The sequence below is a fragment of the Anser cygnoides genome, chromosome Z, assembly GCF_040182565.1.
Source record: "Anser cygnoides isolate HZ-2024a breed goose chromosome Z, Taihu_goose_T2T_genome, whole genome shotgun sequence".
NCBI classification, from domain to species: domain Eukaryota; kingdom Metazoa; phylum Chordata; class Aves; order Anseriformes; family Anatidae; genus Anser; species Anser cygnoides.
In genome coordinates, this window is record NC_089912.1 from 68779206 (window position 1) to 68802529 (window position 23324).

Genomic DNA, 23324 nt, shown 5'->3' on the forward strand with positions numbered 1-23324 from the left:
AGCAAACCTCTCCTGCTTCAGTTCAGGACAAACCAGAGGAAAAATATAACAACCCAAATAAATGTTATCACTAGTGCAATGCCCAAGCTTTTCACAATAAAAGATGTTTAAATTCATGAGATGCCTCTCCCTACACCACTGAGATCAAACAGACTTTAAACACACTTTTGTGGGGACAAAATCAAGCTTTCCCATCATTGACTGGTCAGGAAACTGACTCAACTCCCTTCTATTCTGGCATATATGATACTTGCATCAGCCTTCAGTCACACAAGAAAAAGGACCAAAACTAACACGAAAACTGACAGGAACGTTACTACCTTTCTCCACAGACAACACTATGACTTTGATCTCCTATACATCATTTTTAACTACCAATGTTTTATTGAACGGCTGTATTTGGATTCTCAGAAGACTTTAGAAAAAGCAGTGTTGTTTTTTTTTAATTTTTGATAAGTGTAATTTGACATTAGGGAAAGTCAATATGAATTAAAATGAAATCAGTAAAACTTTATTTTATCATCACACACGAGACAGGATTCTCCTTCTCTTTCATTATCTAAATCATTAAAAAATCTTTTCCAACTGATAAACAAGTCATACCTGAAAATGATGTTTCCTGCACGATCAGCCTTCCATGCCTTCACAAGAGCAAAGTCTCCTGTAATTGATTTCTCGAGGATAAAGTGACGACCATCAAACTCTCGCACCTACAGAGGAAGAGTACATTATTGAGATATAGGTTTCTTCAAACAATCATCTTACGTAATATTTATTTTACAAGGTTAATTTTACAGACTATTTTATTTGGTATTCTTTTTGCACCATGTACAATTCTATCTGAAAAACTGTAGCTCATGTGTGTAGCCACAGAGCTTGTAACAAATCCCAGGTTTACCCCAGTGTGTGTTTAGTGAAACATACACAGAACAGAACAAGATACATATTCCTGCTGCTCCATCTACTGGTATTGGACATGCTTTTTGTTGTATATCTACCAGCTAATTAAGAACCAAAGTGCTAAAGCAGAACTGTTGAAAAGGTTCCTAATGACTGATTATCAGCAGAAAATCCAAATCTAAATAAAGACAATTTGATACAAAGCACTCAATTCAGACCATCTGACAGGCTGAATTTTGCTTTGTCTCCCTTTATGATTAATATTTGTAACGATAGTGTTCATGAAGCCAGAATACTAACTGACAAACAGATACTATTTTAGCAGCTCCATAAAAATGAAATGCACTTTTCAAGAATAAATTCACAATTTCTTCTAACCAAGGTAAAAATTCTTCTGATTCACTGACAAGCTCACTCATAACACAATTGGGTTTGGGAAGCAAACTGAAATGTGAGTTACATTCCATGCAGAAAAGTAAGTCTAAAAAAGTATTCTGGAAAACTTTTCACTAGGTTCTCTCATACATGGTTGCATTTTCTTTGCAGTCACAAGTGAAGCTCACTATTGAACCACTTTATAGGGCAGAGGCAGAATAGAACCTGAATAGAATATTCAATATGCGCAAACTCAGGATATATTTTTTTGTATCCACCAGATTACTGATGTACAAAGTAGAAAGTTCAGGACTTTGTTGGATCTTTAAAATAGTAAATCACATGATTTCAAAATTATGCATGCAAAACGTTACGATGTTCACAGGAACAGAAATCAAACAAACAAACAAACAAAAACAGACAGCAATGAGGAAGACAAAAGGAATTCCTCTTTACGTTATTAAATTAATTTTAAGAAACATCAGGCCATTTTTGTGCTTTTATGAAGTCAGTTAAATCCACCAAAGAGAAGTTAGTTGGACTAGGTCTCTGCCCTCTCCGTGCTCTCTGTCAAGGAACCTGAAAATATCCAAGATCCCCACAGCCACAGTGCGGCTTCCTCAAGAACCTGTTCTTCCCCATCTTGCTTTGTATGAGAACTCCCCAAATCTATGTAGATTCATATTCAATTCCAAACAATATGGATATACCCAGAAAAATCAACCACTAATCTCTTTGTTATGCATGACCATTATTAAGTATGGTATATCACCAGAATAATTGCAGAAAGGAAAGCAAAAGACATATATATATATATATATAAAAAAAAAAGAAAACACTGTCTCAGAAAAAATGAATTGAATATTTCTGACTGCTAGTCACTACCTACTCATATATAAATCCTGTAGAGAAACATGAAACAGCATGAAACAAGGCAGAAGGTTAGAGTATAGAGTATACACAACACTACTAGTACATAATTCAAAATCTGTGAGAGGGGAGGAAATACAACAAAGACATATCAAAAGTTATTTTTGCAGGCCCGTAGGGGTAGATCTGAGCTTTTATAAAATGGCACTTGCACTTGAAAAGGGTTGGATCAAATCTCGTTAGTGATGTTATTAGCCTCCAAAAGACTGAGGAGAGCAAGAGAGACTTTTCTACAAATGTTAAAAGTAGAAGAAAATTGTTATCAAAATTGCAAGGTATATATAATAAACAAGAGATTCCTTCAAATGGTAAAACATCAAAATGTTCAGTAGGAAAATTAAGAAAAAAAAGACTAAAGTTTCAATAATGAAAATATCAATGCTTAAAATAAAAGAAATCCATGGAGGAAAAAGTTACCTTTCCCCCAGAGATGTTCTTGAGAACAGGGGAAGAGTTTAATGCCTGTGGTAGCTTAACTGGAACTTAGAGCATTAGCCCCATCTATGTCTTCAAGTACACTTACAGCACTGAGAAATCTCTTCCCTTCTCCAATTTCTAGAACTAATTTCAATATGAAGTCCACATTTCTCTTTCGGAAGCCAGGCTGATTTCTTGCAATTTTAAATACTCATACTAAACGTCATTTCAACTGCTGGCAAAAGTTTCCTGAATGTGTCAACAGAGCTTTTCCTGTTCAACGAGAAAATGCCTTGTCTCTTCTAATACTAAAGCTTCACGTACAGCTGCAGGGCTGCTTACTCCACACCACAGTACTTAAGGAGCACCTGCCCTATTAAAAGGAGCTTGTTCTCAATCTATCATGTGATGCAGTGGATTGGTACAAGATTTTGTTTTAATTCACAGAGTATGGTCAGAGAACTGAGTCAAGTGAAGAGTAACTCAGCAAGAAAGGTTTTCACCTGGATAAGTTTCTAAGTCACCCTAAGCTGCAAGACCTTTAATAACACATTGCAGGGGACAGGAATGAACAGAGGGAGTACAATTATTCTACCCAGAACTGTAGCCATACTATTTATCCAACATACCAAGGTTAAACTTGTCCAGAAACAGCTTAAACAGCAGTTTATCTTGGACATCTGTACGAAATTCAGTATTCAAAGCAGAAGGTGTCCTGAAAACAGATCGACATCTTACCTCCCTTGGCTGACTGGCAATAGCAATGGTGCCATCTGTATTGTATTTGATAGGTGCGCCCCCTTCCTGCACCAGTGTCCCATAGCCAGTACTGGTGTAAAACGCTGGGATTCCTGCTCCTCCTGCTCTAATACGTTCAGCGAGCGTACCCTGTGGGAAAACACATTTAAGAGCTTGTCTAAAGTCATATAAAATTTGAATGGCACCTTTCAAAAAGGAAACATAACATTTATCTTAACATAAATATTTCAAACCCCTGTACTTCCCTGCATGTTATTAATTCACTTTATTGTTCACCAGTGTACATACGCTGTAGACCCATCATTGTCATGCAGATCTAAACAATTTGCCTATGCAGTCCACAAAGCATATCACATGCCTAAGGAGTTCAAGGTCTTTTGGATGGAACTACTGAGCGTGAAGTAGGAAGATGGAAAAAATGAACTGCAAGGTGATAGAGAGGTGAGATTTGAGACTTTTGAAATCTGAGAAGTAACAAGTGCCTGGTTATTTCCATGTCAGCTGACTGAAAAACAGAATCACAGAATGGTTTGGATTAAAAGAGAATTTAAAGATCACCTAGGTCCAATCCCATGAGTCCCATGAGCAGGGACACCTTCCACTAGATCACGTTGCCCAAAGCTCCATCCAGCCTGGCCTTGAATAGCTCCAGGGCTGGGGCATCCACAGCTGTTCTGGGCAATCCGTGCCTCAACTCCCTCACAGGAAAGAATTTCTTCCTAACATTTAATCTAAATCTACCCTTTTTTAGTTTAAAGCCATACCACTTTAGTTTAAAGCCATATCACTCCAACCCCTGACAAAGAGTCCCTCCCCAGATTTCATGTAGGCACCCCTTTAGGTACTGGAAGGCCTCTGTAACGTCTCCTCAGAGCCTTCTCCAGGCTGAACAACCCCAACTCCCTCAGCCTGTCTTCACAGGAGAGGTTCTCCAGCCCTCTGACCATCCTTGTGGCCTTCCTTTGGACTTGTGCTAACAAGCTGATGTCCTTCTTGTGCTTGGGGCCCCAGAGCTGAATGCAGGACTCCAGGTGACGTCTCACGAGAACAGAGAGGAGGGGCACAATCAGCTGCCTCACCTCATGCTGCTTTTGATGCAGCCCAGGATAAGGTTGGCTTTCTGGGCTACAAGCGCACATTGCCAGCTCATGTCAAGCTTTTCTTCAACCAACACGCCCTGGGGCTGCCCTGAATGCATTCTCCACCCAGCCTGTATTGGTGCTTGGGATTGTCCTGGCCCAGATGCAGGACCTTGCACTTGGCCTTGTTGAACATCATGAGGTTCGCACAGGCCCACCTCTCAAGCCTGCGCAGGTCCCTCTAGATGGCATTCCTTTCCTCCAGCATGTCGACCACGCCACACAGCTTGGTGTCATCGGCAAACTTGCTGAGGGTGCAATTGACCCACCATCCACATTACCAACAAAGACGTTAAATAGCGCTGGTCCCAAATACCAGCCCCTGAGGAACACAACTCATCCCTGATCTCCACTTCACGTTGAATGCAACTCTTAAGAGTGTGACAATCCAGCCAACTCCTTACCCACTGATTGGTCCATCTGTTCAATCCATGTCTCTCCAATTTAAAGACAAGGATATTGTGGGGGACAGTGTCAAATGCTTTGCACAAGTCCAGGTAGGTGATGTTAATTGCTCACTCCCTGTCCACCAGTGTTGTAACCCCATCATAGAAGGCCACCAGATTTGTCGGGCATGATCTGCCCTTAGTGAAGCCACATAGGTGGTCGCCAGTCACCTCCTTATTTTCCATTTGCTTTAGCATCATTTCCAGGAGGAACTGTTTCATGACTGGGTATAAAAGGAGAGTTCCTGTTCATCTCTGGGATTCTTAGACACAATCCCAAGAGATTGAGCCCAAGGGACTCTTTTCCATAAAATCTTAATACTGTTGCTTTGCCTAGAGACTTATGTTAATGGCTGTTTCAAGTCCAAAAGCTTTGCATCTGCATCACCTTTGGAAATGCCTCCCAATAACATGCTGTAGGTTTTAAAGTTATAGTATCTATTTTATAAAACTAGTTCTCAGTGGAATACCGATACTCATAATTCTAGGATCTCATTATATTCCAGCTATGCAGGTACCTTGACAGTGCTAAAAAGTTGTAGATGTTGGATCATAACGCTGTAGAGACTAACTCAGTTGAGATTTAACAAACTAGCACAAAAGATTTAATGTATTCTAAACATTGTCTCAGAAAAAAATGGTCTCCTCTTTTGTTTCTTACCCACTAGATGGCAGACACTGCACAAACAACTTCCCCAAAAAGCACACCAGGGCGACCATCAGTATGGTAATCCAGGGATTCTTTGACTTTTTCCCCTTATATGGGCCACAGCAGTAAGCCAGGCATAGTTCGTGTGTTTTTCTATCACCCAGGAGGAACTACCAAGGACAAACATTGTACAATAAAACATACTATATATACACACACACACATACATATGTGTGTGTATGTGTGTACTCATATTTACTTGAAACTAATGTAACATACCGTGCCATAACACAAATTCACACAATATGACCACTTAGATCTTAACAGAGCAGTTGCAGTCTACAGCCCATGATCCAACTTGGCAACTGCCATCTTTCTCTACTGCACTTCTGCACAGAGAGAAAACATGAAGAATACAAATCAATTTAAAAGACCACTTAAGGAACATTGCAATCAGTATTTTAGATGAAAATAAACCACCAGCCTTCTTACCTGAGGTGTAAGCTCAACCTCAAGCTCACCAGATAAATACTGGCGTTCAAATTCAGCATTCTCTCCAACATAGGACGATACCATGCGTTTTATCTGCTTAGTCTGAAGCAGAAGACCAAGTCCAAAATTGTCAACACTGTGTAGAAAAACACAAGACAATACTGGGCATTTATAACTGTTTTGTTGTATGCAAAGCACCTGATAAATGTAACAACTTAACTAGATAGGACAGAGTTATCTTCCCCCATTTCTGATGTAAGGAATTGTAGATTAAAAAAATAAGAATAATAAATTACAGTTTTAATAGGGAAAAAAGCATCGAAGCTAAAACTGAAATGTAGGAGTCTATTGCTCACACCTCTTCTCTTCAAAGGCACTGAAGAAACCAAAAACTTCATTTTTAAAGACATTTTGTATGTCACAGCTACAAATATGGGCTTAACAAGTGCTGTTATGCTACATACATGCACCTTTAAAAAGCTTTGCTAACTAATAAAGAGTCAGACAAGGCACAACCAGGCTTTTACCAAAGAGAGACTTATTTTCTGTTTGAACTCTTGCTCCCTAGGGAGAAGGCCAGTTAAAGTGATTGTTTAGCAGCTCAAGGAGAAAGGTACATCCACATTTACAGTGCTGGATTGTACCCAAAGCAAGAGAATTTTTATGTTTAAATTTTCTTACTACAGTAAATATTCCACTTTCTTATTAAGAAATTGTCTGCTCTAGCAACATTATATTGGACATTAAAATTGCAGTCAAGATATACTTGTCTGTCACAATGCCAGCTTAAACTGAATGCCTAAGATAACAAAAGTTTTCCTGTGCCACTGCTTCAAAATGTTCCTAAATTCTAACGTCCTAAAGATGGTCTTTGTTAGTCTTTAGCATTTTTGTGATTTTTGCCACCCCGTATTGTGTACTTATAGGACCAGAACACACTTCAGGTTTCTGTAATGATACAAAAAAATGGAAATAAACAGAAACTGTATTACAAAGAAATGTTTCTTTCACATACCTACATTATTCGGAATATTGGCAGACTGGTACATGTGTGTGAAGCTCCTCTACCTCTATGCTGATCTCTGCAACATGAGTGGAGAACTCAGACCCTCCACACACACCATGGGAAAGATGCCATGATGCAGAGGCACCTCACAAAAATGATGTGTATTTGCTAACAGCTGTCTCAATTCAGCAAAACAAGATTATCCACACAGTGGAGTCATATTTCAGCATAAGAAATGTTGAAAAATATTACAAGTGTTCTATAAGAAATCAAACCCAGTACCCAGCACACTGTAATTAGCATGTATGCATTTACAATACACACATCGTACTGAAAACACCACTCCTGAAGAAGAGCTTCCCAAAGGTTGTCTGTATTTTTTAATTATATTAATTTCTATTATACTAAAGATTATATGAAATATATCATTTATTGATATTAATCTCACCCGCTTGGCATTCTTACATAATGATGTCTACAGTGCTCTTCCTTCTCTAGATAGTTAGAAATTATCTCTTTCCACCAATGACCACATGAAGAAAGTAATGCATCAGACCACTTTCCTTTATACATTACCCAAATTATCATTAAGCATAACCCCTAACCCTGGTATGGCAATGGGAAAGGAAAAAAAAAAAAAGAAAAAAAAAAGAGTACTGATGCTGAGTGTGCCTAGAGTTATTTGTTTTGCACAATAAATAGTGGAGTTCAAAGGAAATTACCTGCTGGACAACAACCAAACCTCATTCAATGCATATTGATACTCCATCACTTTAGCATTCCATTTTACACATCTCAGCTGTGACCTCCTGGCATCCTTTCAAAAGGCCAGATTCAAAAAGTTAGCACACAATCAGTCTTTATTTTATAATGGAAAAGCAGTAATGGTGAACATAATCCACAGGCTTATACATTTTTATTCTGAAGTTTAATTCTGCTTAATTAACTTGGACCAATGCAGTATTTCTGTTGTGGTATGTAATATGTAGTATTTCCCATCATTTACTGTTCAGAAAGCTCCACAAATCAACGCAGAGCATAAGCTTATCTCACAGCAGCTGTTCTTCCACACACTGAGGCATTGAAAGTCTTAAGTTTCAGGCAGAATGAGGTAGCTCAGGGGATGCCTTTGAATGCTTCTCCTAAGCGATCAACCCAAATTCACTAAAGAGTCCAAGCTGTCTCTTCTCCAGGCTGTACCAGGCCCGACTCGCCCTCCGATACAACAGCACAACTACCCTTTTGGTTGCCAGCACTGCAGCATGCGTTGCAGTGTTGTATGCAAAGTGAGAAGGGGCTGAGCAGAGCAGTACCAGGACCAGCTATTCCCCTCCTATCACAGTACTCGCAATAGCTGCATAGAGCAAGATGTGCAGTCAGAAAGCCTTCCCAGCTGCGTGTATAATGAGGACTATTTTAAGATTTGGCAGCCTACTTCTATGCATACACAAGCAATTTGGAAACTATGCATGAGGAAGTAAAACAAAATTCTCTTGTATGATTCTTCAAGCTTATTTTTTGTTCTCTAGTTGTAAAGAACTTGACTTAAAAAAAAAAAAAAGCTTTCTCCACTCTCTAACTCTGACCTATAAAAGAAATCCAGCTCTGATGCAATACCATACAATGTCAAAAGTGTTCCAGCATGCCAAAGCCTTGAGAATAAAATCTGTGCCACATGGAAACAACCTATATTTCTAACTCCCCACAGGAACAAATTCCAGAGGCTTGGAACTAAAAAAGCTGAGAACAGAGTAAAACAAGAAGTCTTGTAGGCAAAGAAAGGGATTAAAAATAAATAAAAATACAAGCACCACAATTTGCTTTGTAGTGTCAGTCAAAGCAGGAAAATCCCTCTCAAAAGAAAACCATCAAACCCCGATTTATCATTATAAAAGATAATAATGAGCAAATATGATAGACCAGCTAATATCTGACAGCAGTTTAAAGGGGCTGTATAAATAGAGTACTGCACAGTAAAAAAAGGTACATTAAGTAACAGTCTGCAGAGCTTTATGGTGGAGCAGTGTTTTGAACTGTCTACAAATTGGAGTTTGCTGTCAGACAGAAATAGGCAGACATGAGATTCCTGCACACAGGCAAAATTGTGATCACACGTGCACTTAAGAAAGGAATTGTAGCAGAGGGCCAAAAGCGAATTTGTAATGGTTATAAAGAAATCTCTGCCTCGTTTCACCAAGACTTCTACTCTCTGCTTCCACAGGCTAAGCAACAGCTACTGGAGCATATAGTCCTTAGCAGGATTCTGCATATCTTCATTCTAGATCCCGTACAGATATGTTTGTTTCTCTCATGTACTGCAGGAAAGTATCACCTCTCAAACAAAGCTTTGTAGTTACAAAAATCCCCTAAGAATTAAACAAAAAGTTATTCTGTCACACTCAAACCAAGGTGTTTCTAAGTCACTCTCCGTATCTCAAAGGAGGTCAATTTATTCAAAAATAAAACTGCAGTGAGGATCAGTCACTGGGCACACAGGCCATGCAGCCTTTTTTTCCTAGCACAATGAGAAGAGGCATTCTGCCTTCAGACAATCATGCACCAAGAAGCTCTGCCTGCCTGCCACTCAGAATTACTTCCATTCTCTGGGATTTCATCTTCAGAGAAGCATCACAAAATCCAATTGCTGTTACTCATCCTATATGTTTATATCATACGTCAATTATATGCAACATGCATTCAGGTTTCCAGCTGAAAAACCCTCTTTCATGGACACTGTATAACCTTTCAAGCACATCAATAACCTTTCATGTACATTATTTTTCATTTCCCTCCAAAATCTCACTTTGCATAGTTCATCCTAATTTATGTTTTCTGTGTTTTTTTCCTTACACTTGAATATTCTAAGAAACCAACTTTTCACACAACTACCAAAAAGCTATTCTCATTCCCATTTTCCCCATGCTTTGCCCTTTAGTTAATATCTCTATTCTGGAATGAAAGTAAAAACCAATTTCTGATTTAGGGAAATTTCATTCAGTGTAACTTTTTTGTTTGTTTTAGGGTGATTGTTAATTGCTTGTCCTCCCTTTCCAAGTTCTACTGCTTTCTTGGTCCTTTTGTTTTGGGCACAAAAGTTTCTTTGAATTTTTAAGCTTTGTTTATACTGAAAATGTTATCACTAAATATCTCTCTTGCAGGCAATGCCCTTGCTATCAGATAATAGCTTTAAGAAGAAAAATCCTTCACTGAGTGAATGGAAAGGGAAAGAATGAATCCTGAACCTGGGTTCAGTCCCTTAAAAATTTAAACAAAGGTGAGTGTAATAAAAATGTGTTGCTCTGGACAGGAAGGAAAGAGGCGTGGTGGAAGTTGTTACAGCTTTTACGTGTACTGTCAGAAGAAGGAAAGTACAGAGACAGAGAATGCTTTCTTTTACCCTCAAAGCCATCAAGATTTCTTTAACTTTCCCGTTCTGTATTAGGATGAAATCTGAATCTATAGAATACATGAAATGAATACAGAAAAGGAGATCTAACGTGACACTGACCGGAAAATGTAATCACAGTCCAGCAGGTCTGGTTGTTCAGTAATGAATTCCTTTCTATTGTTTTGTCCCTCTCCGACTTACAAAATCTTCCTGTCAAAAACTAGGGTCAGCCTTTTCTAATAAAAAACTAGCCAAAGAAGACTCCCAGGTGGATCTAGCCCACAAATCTCAAATACACTTCAAATAGGCTCAACAACATGTCTATGTTGCACTCCAGATAAAGGTAGTTTGCAGTTCTCAGACCTTTATTTCCTGGGAGTCTCAAATAAGATACATTCTACAGCATCACAGGGAAGATGACTTTATGAAGTTTCCAAGCTTCACACACCAACAAGCCCTACACAGCCCAATGAAGCAGGTAACAGAAATTTGCATTACTATTCAGTCAAAAAGGCAGACTTGGGATGTCACACTGCTCTGGCAAAAGACGTAAGATGGCTTTTCATTCCTTTTCAGTAAACAGTGCTGATTACACTCTCCTCTCTGCCTTTGTAAAGACGTTTATATGTATCAAAGAAAAGCACAAGTATACGTATAAAGGACTGGCTGCCCTTACTGTGAACACTGGAAACTGCTAGTGAGCAGCATCAGTTAGCTTGATGGCTTTGTTCTATGTCACTTAAAGAGAAGTTTTTCTCCGTTCTTGCTGCCCAAGGATTCTCCGGGACCTGAGGTGGATATTCCTAGGAGATCACACCAAGACCAGAAGTCACTGGATATGAAAGGTTAATGTGTATATTCAGGTTTTGTAGTATAAAAATATGCTGGACAAAGAGGAGCTAACATGATGACGTACCTGACCTTCCTCCTCCTACAATATGGAGATTGGAAGGATGGAAGGATAACTACATCATCCCTGGAGACCACAGACTGAGAAAGAAAACCATGTAATAAAAATACTCAGGCAAGGCCCCTCCTCAAGCAGAAACTAGAGTTTCTTGAAACTTGCTGTTGCTGCAAAAAAAGCATACTTCTCTTCGTCCTACTATTTTGGTTAGTCCTGTTGTAGTCCCAAGGTTTCTGACATACAGATGTTCTTCTGAAGAGTGCTTTATATGAAAACACTAGTCAGCTTCTGGAGATACACGAGCAGTCTCTCTCTAAGCATTCGGCAAGTCACAGCGTTGCACAGCTACGCACGAAACCTGATAATGTACGGATCCGTTCCAGAGCTAGAAATTTTCCTGGCAAGAGGCTAGAAGTGGGAGAGAGAAATAATTTCTTCCATCTCTGTCCACTTAAAAGAGGATTCATCTAGTCTCTTTTTACTTTGTAACTTTAGCTTTACAGTCCTCAAAAGGATCTGCTCCAAGTTACACAGCTTGTGTCTCCTGCTAGGTTCACACTTCCTGAGGAAGTCCAGGTGGGCTCCCAAGCTGAGAGGTATGGACCAAACACTATCTGTTCGTCAGTAATACAGCCTTAAAGTTGCATGCTCAGGGGCTGCCCTAACTAGAGCATGAAACTTGACCAACAAGAAAAAAGCCTGAAGAAACCATCCAAGTTCTTAGTGATGCACATTCACAGCCCCACAATAATCATCACAAAGTGCAATCCTGGCAGCATCAGAACATGATCCTTTGTAGACTTTGTGCAGAAAATGAGTGGATGGCCTTTGCCAGAAGACACCTAAGCACATGCAATCAAGGATAAAATAAATGTGGGCAATCACTCATCTAGCAGCACTTGATGTCTTGCATTGTCCAGTCATCTACCTGTGAGAGCATGTCCCACAGTAATCCCTTACGCATTAGGTTAAAAGATTAGTGAGGAGCCAGCTAAGCCAATATGCTGTTTCTGCTTCTTTTCTGTTCTGCACTACCAAGAAAGTACATGGAGAATGAGAGGAAGATGAGGGGTGGGAATCAACTAACAGAGAGAGGGAAACTGTTTTTAACTTTCTTTTTTTTTCCTTTCTCCTAGCACATTCTTCCATCTGTCCTATTGAGAACTGGTTAATGGAAGGCAGAAAAGAGAGGTAGAAACTATCTTAGGGAAGGTAACTGAGAAGAGAGGAAGAAGACAGAAGTATTGGAGCTTCAGTATGCTAAGGCACTCCCAGTCAGAAGGAAGAGGTAGGACAGAAAGCAGGGCAGGTCACAGCTTCCAGAACCCATAGCATCTCTCTCACCACCTTTTTAGCCCATGGCAAAGGACGAAGGAAACGATGCACTGAACCTCTCTCAGCTCAGCAGACTGAGACTGCCCCTTTCACTCCGAGGGGAAAAAGGTGAAAGAAAAAGGAGCCCATGGTTGCTGGAATCATGAAGGCCTGCCTGCAAGCTATCAGCATGACTGAGCTTTAAATTCCCTCTGCTCACTCTCCACACTGCTTGCACTGCACTCTTCTCCCTCCACTAGTAAAGCCTTCTCAGGGAAACTCCAACCTCTCTGCTCCAGTAACTCCATCTCAGCTTCAGCCTCACAGCAAAATAACAGTATTGTTCCTCTGCCATCCTCCTCCTCCATAAAAAAAGATGCACCACTGCTTGTATGAACGACTAGTGCAGATATATGCCAAGTCCATCAAAATGGTGTGAAGGCAGACAATTTTTGAGAAAGACAAGTACTGCACATTGGAAACTTATGTCCGCAGCAAGGACTCCTCTCTGTCTTTCTTTTTGCTATGAAGTGGCATATCACATTTTTAATACAACAAATAAAACAACAAACTCCATTCAGAGCTTTTAAAATTTACCCTATTTTTCCTTTGCAGTGAAGTTAAATAGTATAGACTTAATCCATTAAATATGTGAATTACATCATGCATGCATCATACTTCAGTCTCCTGGCTGATAGCTAAGTTTAACTTTTATTGACACTTTTCTAAAATTAAGTTGACACAATTCTTCAGACATGCTGAGTTCTTTACCTACATGGTCCTCCTCATTTGTAATTGCAACCTGCAAGTCATCTTCTGAGTTGATTTCTCAATAGTTCCATGTAGTGCAAAGTTTAGTACAACTTGCCCTGCCAAAATCCTAAATAACCTCCACACTAAAATTAGCAAGATGACCTGGTCAGATCTTGAGGGATTTGCAGTTCAAAGAGGGTCAACAATCTATAAACAGTTGTAATAAAGCATCCAATTAGAGTCTTACAAAAAAAAAAAATATCAGAGGAAAAAAGAAGTAAATTGCCCAAAAGGTTCATCTTCACACTAAAAATATATTACAGACCTTTCCCCATTAGTTTGGCAATTTGCCATATGTAAGAAAGATAAGAGTCATTGGTGACCTTGTATTTCACTTGTGAAAGAATGTTTGAGATGTTTAAAGAATTTCTTATGTATGCAGAAACTACATCACAATGTAAGATCTTCTGAGCATTATCTTGATTGTATCTTTGTGACATACAAGCTTTCTTCACGCTCTCCCATAAACTTCTTCAGTTACATTTTTCACTCTGAATCAAGTGATTGTCACTTTTATGATTGTTAGAAGCACTCAACACCTTATTGATATGCTACATGGAAAAAATTCTCAACTTGCTGTGAATTTGGGATGTGACTTCTACCAGAAGACTTCTTTTTTTTGACATAAAAGGAAAGAAACGTATACATTAATATATAAGGAAGGAATTAGGGCATGGGAATTACATACACAAGAACAAACAGGAAGTTTATGTCAAAGATGGCAGACTTAGCTCAAAGTAATTATTGACAAACGAGATAAATTTTATCTATGTTAAAGTTTATTAAACCTGTCTTAAAAACAAAATATTTAGTTGTTAAAACTAGAAAAATACCATTCGTGCTTTTGAATGAATATAGGGTGCACAGTCATACAATAAGTTTCCCATCTAAACTGTGCATCACAAGATTGCCATTGAATAGTTCCTTGTCTGGCAACTCTCTACCTGCAGGTAGTCCATTATGAAAACCATACATTAGACTCAGCTGAACTAGTAACTTAGTGCATACAGGCACAATGACCAAACATTTACCACACGGATATTTTCTCCTTATTAATGTATAATATTGTAACATAAAAATAACTTCTCCAAAATGAGCACAGAAACCAAAGGTTCAAAAAGCTGCTAATGCCTTCTTAGCAGATAGCTTGAACCTCTGATAATCTGACCACATGTGGTCCACCTCCTTTAAAATGGTCGCTCAGGTGATTAGTAATTAAGATATATTAGCTGTGACTTTTCTATTTTTACTGTAAGTGAAACCCTACTGTTCAATACTATTGCATTCAGAAAGAATGCATGTTTAAATCCCACAAGCAGACAAAACCCAGAGGGAAGTAGATCATTTATAACAGTCAGACCACATGTGCAGCTAGTGTAAGTGACTAACAGACTTCATTTTTACCTAGCACATAGTCAGTCTATTGAGATGGTAGAGACAGAATAAAGGTATTCATCTCAGAATGTACTTATACCCAAAATTAGTTAACCATTTCATGAAGCATAATTAATGAAAAATAACAATTTGGAGCCAATTCTGTAAACTTTCATTTTAAATATTTGGCTTTGTTAACTGTTAATGACAAGATTAGTTTTGTTGCAACACATATCCTGAAACAATAGGCCTGTAAGCCTGCAAAAATGGAAGCCTTGGCATAAGTTGACCTGAAATGTCCAAGTCTACTATAACCTGAAGTCAGTATGCAACAGGTACTACGAAGTCATAGGGCAGATGACAAAAAAAACAAGTGCAATAAGGTACTGTATGTCAGTCACAGCTATGTTGGGAATTTACTGAATCAAGATTTAAAATAAGGGTGCGCTGATGTATATGTAGCTAACCAAATTTAAACAACAATGCAGCAAAGACAAAATAAAATGGATTCTAGAAGGTTACTGAAATAGAATCTTCTAAATTTAACGGGCATGTAATCATACTTTGTAAAGGAAATACTTAAAATATGAACAACATAGGCAAAACAAGTTATAAGGGAAGGTGTGCGAGTATGCATTTTAAAAGCACACCTACCCACTATAGCGCCTTTAAGTATCTCCCATGGTTCACAAGCCCCAGTTTCCCCTGCAGCACGTTGTGTAAATAGCAGAGATATGGGATATTTGTATTGCTTCCCTTTCAAACACTTTGCTTTGTTTGGTTTGGCAAAAGAGTAACTACTCTTAAATATGCCATTTCACTGGCTAGTGCATAGCTTAGGCACTACAGAAGCGCACAGCAACCAGCAGTGTGTTGAGCAGGATCATGTTTCTAACTAAGGTGCCCAAGAGCGCCTCATACAGTACTGTACATCCCCTCCCTGGCAAGGTTTTCACAGGTCAAAACAGGACTTTACCTGCCAGCAGCCATATGAATCGAGGAAGGGCTTGCAGGAGGAATCTCCTCCTTGTTGCACTGTAGCACAACACAGTAAGGTGTGAACTTGTGACCACATACTCCTCTGAAGTTGTTTCCCTGCAGTGCCAAGCATTTCTAAACTTGGCTGAACCTTCTCTCCAGCTAAAAGAAAGGAGTTGCTAAGGGTCCAACAGGACTTCCTCCTGCTCTCTCCTAGATGCAAGCGAAGCATTGTCTCCTTTGCTGCTCTTTAAGTCACAAACAGATCTCTCTGTAAGAACGTTTCGTGGTTCACACATTTTGAAAGACGTGACTTAATCCGTGTTGCTGCACTGTTCTCTCGAAGAGGCTGCCTGTCTGCATACTTGGCTCCTTCTCTGCTCCGATTACAAGTTGCCTACTAACCCCACTGCCAGATGAAAAAAAGCCTAACCACAGCCAATTACCTCCTGTGTGCTGCAAGAGCTGGAGAATAGAAAGCAGTTGCAGTCAGGAAGATGAAACACAGCAGGGTATCAGCTGCAGCGTAACACTCAGCACCAAAGCAAAATACTGAATCCTGAGGCTTCTTGGAAAGTGGCAAATTAGTCACCTCACAAAGTACTTGACACCCCAAGATTAAAGGAACAACTCACCCTTTGAATACTACTGCTGCAGGGCATATGAATTTCAGTTTTCAAATCTATTTATTAGTGTTGCGATACTTGGTAGTATCACTATGCTTTTTGCTATGGTATTCTAAGATGCTTAAATGGTTTTACTCACTGTGATGAGAATTTTGACTTCATTAATGACAACATCTGTGATTTGATTCAGATGTCAAACCCTATCAAATTATAGCAGGCTAAATTCCATATAATAGTTAATAAATAAAAACAAAAGATGAGGCCATATTCTTAAATTAATTTCAAAATAGACAATACTGTTTAATATGAGATTAAAACCAGTTTTTTTTTTTTTTTTTTTTTTTACAAACTAGCTTTCATGAAAAACCCATATGTTCTTGGGCATTTTCAAATCATCATATATGATACCACCTACAGGGAAAGCCTGAGCACAACTGCTGCTCCAACACCCCCTCAAAGGTAACAGCCATTAGCAGGTATACGAAAGGAAATGAGGATGCAGGTCTGAAATGCCTTTAAAATCTGTAGAGGTGGAAGCCTGCACTGGAGACAGACTCAAATACCAACACTTTGAGTATGCCTAAAGGGAAGCACAGATCATCATACTGTTCTGTGAGGTTCTTATCAGCCTTCCATGAACATTCACGGAAAACCAAACATTTGACACTAATCTCTCCAGCCTCAAAGACCAAAGAATTTTCAGGGCAACTCTTTCAAGCAAAATTAATTCCAACCTATCACAGAATTAAAGAATCACAGAATGGTTTGAGTTGGAAGGGACCTTAAAGAACACCCAGTTCCAACCCTGCCCAGGGCAAGGACACCTTCCACTAGAGCAGGTTGCCCAAAGCCCCATCCAACCTGGCCTATACCACCACCAACAACCTTGGTCATATACTAGATATTCTATATTATAGAATAAAAAAGAAAGTGTCTGCTTCTCAGTTCCATTCCACAATGCTTCTCTCTTCACACTTAAACCTTTACAGGTCTCCTAGAAGCATCTGTGCACTCACTCTATTGACGCATGTCATTCAGAAATAAGGGTATAAGGAAAGTGATTGAGCTCTTCTACATGATTGATCTTTCATAACAATTTTCATCTCTTTGTCTCCTTTTTAGCATCCAACAGAAATTGTTTTCAACAGGATACTGAGGGGTTTGAGTGTGACTCTCTAAGTGCTAATGCAAATTATATTCATTACTATGCATGCACAATAGCAAGCGTGAGGAACTGGAAAAAAAAATAAGATTAACATATTGTGAACTTCAGCTGCCTGGATTATATCTATAGGAACAAAGTTTCTTCTAAAAACAGTAAAAAATAAAAAAGAAGAGAACCACAACTGTACTTCATTAAAAGTAAACAAAAATAAAACTGGTGGCTTATTTCTAAGGTGTCCAAAGAACTCGAACAGGAGAGAACAGAAGTGAGAACCTTAACAGAACTAAGCATAAATGTCTCATATCTATATCTAGCAGAACTCATTCAGTAGCTGTGTGACCTTCTATCAAACATCAGAAGTTTTTTGATGCAACAGGAGGGCCATATACTTTGCCAATTTAGTTGGAAGTGCAAACTCAAATTCTTCAGAATTATCATAATGATTGCCCAAAAGAATATACCAAAATTTGTAAGATTATATATCTGAGAAAAAACTACTGCCTGATTTTGCTCAAATACAGTTTTTCCCTTATAATATCAAGCTTTTAAAGAATAACATTTTCTGAAACACTTCTCCCTATTACCACTGCTAATTTCAATCTACAGGTTGGTATTATCTTATTATCCAGGAAACAATGCTGATTACAGTAGGTAACAGAAGAAAGTACTTTCTCTTGTTAACGTTTAAATCTGCATTTGAAAAGGTAGTGCAAAAGACCACATAGAGATTTCTGGTGTTTCCTTGTTCTATTACCAAGAAACTGTGTTCCGAAATATTTTATGTGAGAAGGGACAATGATTTGTAAAACACATTTTTTTAATTCATTATTAATTGCTATAATTGCTTCCGTACCTGTATTTTTGAATGATATTCTGGTTTTAAATCATGTTAACTTCAGTCTAGTTAAAACAAAATAGATTGGGATACAAAACTATGGACAAAGTATAGGAGAGATATAATGACGCAGATGAAAAGAGCACAAAGCATTACTAGATAGATCAAACCTAATTCACTTCTTTGGCAAGGGTGGAGGAATTGAGGAAGCAGGGTTTGATGTCTACGTTCATTTCACACAAGGAATCAAGCTCTTCATACTCAAACAACCCTTCTGTTTCACATAAACCCATCTCTCCCTTATTCTGGTGCAAGTACCTAGATGTACCTTTAGCAAACTTTTTTTTTTTTTTGAGGGCTCATCCTAAACTCCTGCCTTGTGAAACAAGAGTCTTTTCACAGCTAGATCTACTGGGGTTATAGGGTTATACACCCCAGGTGGTAAGGAAGCTGGTGTGTGAGCATTCTTACCCTTTTTTTCTTTTCTGTAATGATGTGTAACTTCAGCAATTGGAAATTCCCATGTTACTACATTTTTTGTGAACTACTTAATTTTGAATGTTGCATTTGAGAGGAAATAATAAATGAGGAATTTTTATGGTTTTCAATATTCTTTAAATCCACAATGAATCAAATTACACTGAGATTATTTTGTTGCTGTAGGTGGTATTTAATGTGTTAAGTTACTGAACCAAATTTAGGGCTACCTGCATATGCTACTCATCCAACATGCTGCAAGGAGCAGAACATCCATCTTATTGACCAGGCCAATTTCAAATACACATCACTACATTCTGCATGTCAGTATTTTTATTTAATTTTGTTTCTATTCCATTAATGCACTTTAACAAAAGTGGCTGTAGTTATTTCTCTACATGAAGACTGTTAGGTACACTGGATGAGCAGCTTGTGTAAAAAAATAACCATAATGAGAAGTTGGGAAATTGCATGTAAAAAGTTTGTCAACCTCACATGAATTTCTTAATGGGCAAATATTTAACAAAAAATAATTTCAAGACCCACAAAAAAAGTCTCTCCATTGACCCATCATAAATATTCTCTACTGCTGTGGGGTTATTCTCTTATTCTCTCTTTTTTTTTTAAAGTAACAGAGCTGTAATAAAATTTTGTCAGAAAGCATCAAAATGTAATTAAAAATTCCCATCTAGAAATTTACAGACACACAAATGACTGATATTTTCAGTTACAATCAACCGGTTATATATATGTAAATATACATAATTGCTATGTTCCACAGCAACAATTGCTCCCTGACAAATTGGGGTATATATACACACAGTACTGTACTCTCTGGGCTCATTCCAAAAATAAAACTGACACAACTATTTTTCATACTAATTTTTTTTTCATATTAATTGTCAGACACCTTATGATGAAAAATAGTTATTTTTCACACATATCAGCCTTCTCACGTGAACGGAATTAAGCCACAAACATACATATACCTACCCTGCATTGTTACTGACAGCTGTAATTCCCTTTACTCCAGTCTTCAGCAAACCCCCAATGAGGTTTTCAGGAATCCCACACAATCCAAAACCTGTGTAAAATGAAAGAAAATTGAATATGTAACAAGTGTTTGAAAAACAGCTGAATCAGAAGTGAGAACATGCACTGGTTAGTTAAGTCTTTTCTGAATAGAATGAGCACTTTATATGACTAAAGAAAACAACACTTCTGGGAAGAGCGGTGTGCACTAGTACTGGAATCTCCCAGTCACTGGATGCTTCCCAGTTTGGATTAAAGCAATTTAGCAATATTAACGCAATGAAGACATCAGAGTCTACTCCTACACAAACAGCCTTTGGAGAAGGGCTCCAAGACCTTGGCTCTCCTGGTGTGTGCCCTAACCACTCACCATGCCCTTACACACATTATTCCTCCTTCCCTTTCCACCCAACTAACCTTCAGTACCAATGAACAGTAACAACGTCAAACGAGAGGAGCAAAGCGTTCTCCCATACAGCATAACCTATAATCAGGTGATAAGAATCTGGAAATCTTAAACTTCTGGGTAAGATCAGTAACTAGAAGCACAGTAACTCAGATCTCCACCCAGGCTGAGGCACCTCACACCCCTGCCTATTATGCAAGAACCTCGTACCCCTAAAATGAAGTATGATAGCACATTTGAAGCACCAGTCTTAGGCTAATACTATGACTACTATCATTTAACTTGCAACCACTGAATCTCAGATTTTCTTTTGTTCCTATCAAACAACAACAAAAAATATATAGTAGTAAGGCAAAATGATAAATAGGAAGAATTATCATTTCTTTGCCTTACTACAGATCTCTAGTGATGTTTCCCATGTTTTACAACATTACATTCACTACTCTTCCTCAGTACTAAAAATCAGTTATGGCATGTTAACTAAAGAGATTGCCTTTTCTTTCAGGAGGTTAAACAGCATGAAACTGTGAAAAACATCTAGAATATTTAACAGCTCAAGTCATGTTGAAAGCCAATATGACACAATTTCTTGACTCTTCTGGAAATATTACACATAACCATTCAGCATAACATAGGTAAGTTATTTTGACTTCCAATAGTCAAACAGCTCAGGCGATTTGTTCAAGGTCACAGAGAGCCAGCGAGAAGGCAAGTACAGAGCACAGAATGCATAAAAATAATCACGCCAAAATGCCTTTCTTCACTGTCTGAAATAATGATGTTAATCCAAAAGACCAAATTAACTTTCTGCATTCAAATTGACACAAGTAAAGTCTAACGCTTTATTAGTGGGGAAAAAAGCTAATGATTTTTTTCTGAGGATTTTTCCTTCAACTAAGAAACCAGGATATGCTTACTGATAAGGTCTGTCCCAAGCAGAGGTAGAAAGATAGGAAATGACTTGTTTAAAATACCTATACAAGAATATGGATTCTCAAATTAGATAACATTAAAAGAACCACAATTATCTCATTGATAGAATATGAGTTTTCATCCATAAAGAATTTAAATATTTACCACCAACAAGTATAGTTGCCCCATTGGGTATGTCTTTTACAGCTTCAACAGGATCAGTATAAAATTTGGTGTTGCGATGGCAGCTGGTAGAAAAATAGCATCCAGAAATCTGGAACAACATTAGAAGAGGTAAGTGAATAAAATGTATTATATGTTATCTCTGTAATGATGACCCTTCCTCTGGCTAACTAAAGAGGAAGATGTACGAAAAAGACACTGCTAAGACAAAGACTAAGCTTACGCGTTTGTGGAAGGAGGGATAGACGGGTGCAGGGAAAGATACATGGGTTAGGCAGTCTAGAACAAGGACTCTGCTGTCTCTCTATCCCCCAAATCATATCAGATTTTGCTACATTCATATGTGTTATGAAGGCTTTAGGCCTCATATAAACTGCATCCATTACGCTATATTCAAACATATTTAAAATTTCTGAATTCCATCTTAAATTGTCGAGAAGTCGTGACTTACTGTAAACAGACCCACAAACGCAATTCCTCAACACGAATTTGAGCAACATGTAGACTGCTCCAACCCATACATTACTGCTTGTAGCTCCAAAGTATCCGGACACCAAGCATAATCAGTAGTCGCTGAAGCAGAGGGCCAACATCACCACAAACTCTGAGTGGACGCCCAGGAGCAATGTGAAGTACAGCCTATGCTGGCAGTGTGGTAAGCAGGGATGCCCAGCTTCCTCCTGCATTCTTAGCACTATTTGCATTGTTGGAGAACAACCCACAATCAGGGAGACTGCCACAAACAATGAAATAGGGAGGACAAAAGGGAAATCAATAGGACTCCCACCCCAAAATCAAGACTTGATAGTGCAAAGCCATTCAACAGTAACCATCATGAGTCCTCTGTTATATTCTTAGATCACAGCTATCCTAAAACGTTTTTTTTTCCCCTTGAAGCATTTCCCAGTAATATTATCACAGATTAATACTCATGAAGTACTGTCAGTGCTCCAGCAGCAATTGACATGTAAGCCACTACACTATATTGACACAGTCTTGAAAAACTGAGCATATTTGGAGGTCAAAATACTTGCTACTGGTGTTTCCACTTCTAATTTGATGTGGAAGAGAGAAATTGTAGACTGGAAAAGAAGGAGAAGAATGAGTAAATTAATAATAATCGAGCTAATGTATGCACAACGTAAAGAGAATGGCAGTATTCTTCCCCGCAGAGTCGTCTTAAGATCCAGTTATAACCAGTGCAGCAGTTTTGGCTCAGTTTCAAAACTACACAAACCGCCTCCTTTATAAAATTAAGGCTAGAAGGGTTTGCACTGAGTATTCAGAAAACCTTTTTGAATGGAGGCTTCTTTCCTTCCCAATGGAAACATCGATGCTCCTCTGCTTTGAGGGGCTCAGGAAAACATTATTAAGTGGGAACAGTAGTGGTTGAAAATAAGACCCTTTTCCCCACGCTCAATAGCCCCATGGCTATTTCCTTCAGAAACACATTTTCGGAACTGCAGCACGACTGCAAAGTGTGTCCCTACACGCCAGGGCATGAAGCCGAAGCCGCAGGTGGTGGCCGTGGCTCTGGCAGCTCAGTGGCACACGGTGGCCGCCCGCTGTCCCCTGCCGGGGGTGGACACACAACCAGGAAGGCGAGCAGCAAGTGGTGGGCTGAGATAAAGGGAGATTAACAGGGAAGAAAAAAGAATACACAAAGCAAGTGATGCGCAGCGCAATTGCTCAGCCTGTCCTTGAGCAATGGCAGACCCCTGCCAATTCTCCCCCATTTTATCATTCAGCACGGCACCACACGGTGTGGGACACCCCTTCGGCCAGCCCGGGCCACCTGTCC

The 23324-nt window shown here is 38.8% G+C and overlaps 1 protein-coding gene across 1 annotated transcript in view; it reads right to left on the bottom strand.

Moving 5' to 3' along the window:
• OXCT1 (3-oxoacid CoA-transferase 1) overlaps positions 1-23324 on the bottom strand; it is an 89572-nt gene that overhangs the window by 65319 nt on the left and 929 nt on the right. The window contains exons 2-6 of the mRNA XM_066987599.1: positions 21506-21614; positions 19984-20074; positions 6108-6243; positions 3361-3510; positions 604-710 (exon numbers count right to left, since the gene is read on the bottom strand). Coding sequence (XP_066843700.1) covers positions 604-710; positions 3361-3510; positions 6108-6243; positions 19984-20074; positions 21506-21614 — 593 coding nt within the window. The remainder of the gene's footprint in view (positions 1-603; positions 711-3360; positions 3511-6107; positions 6244-19983; positions 20075-21505; positions 21615-23324) is intronic.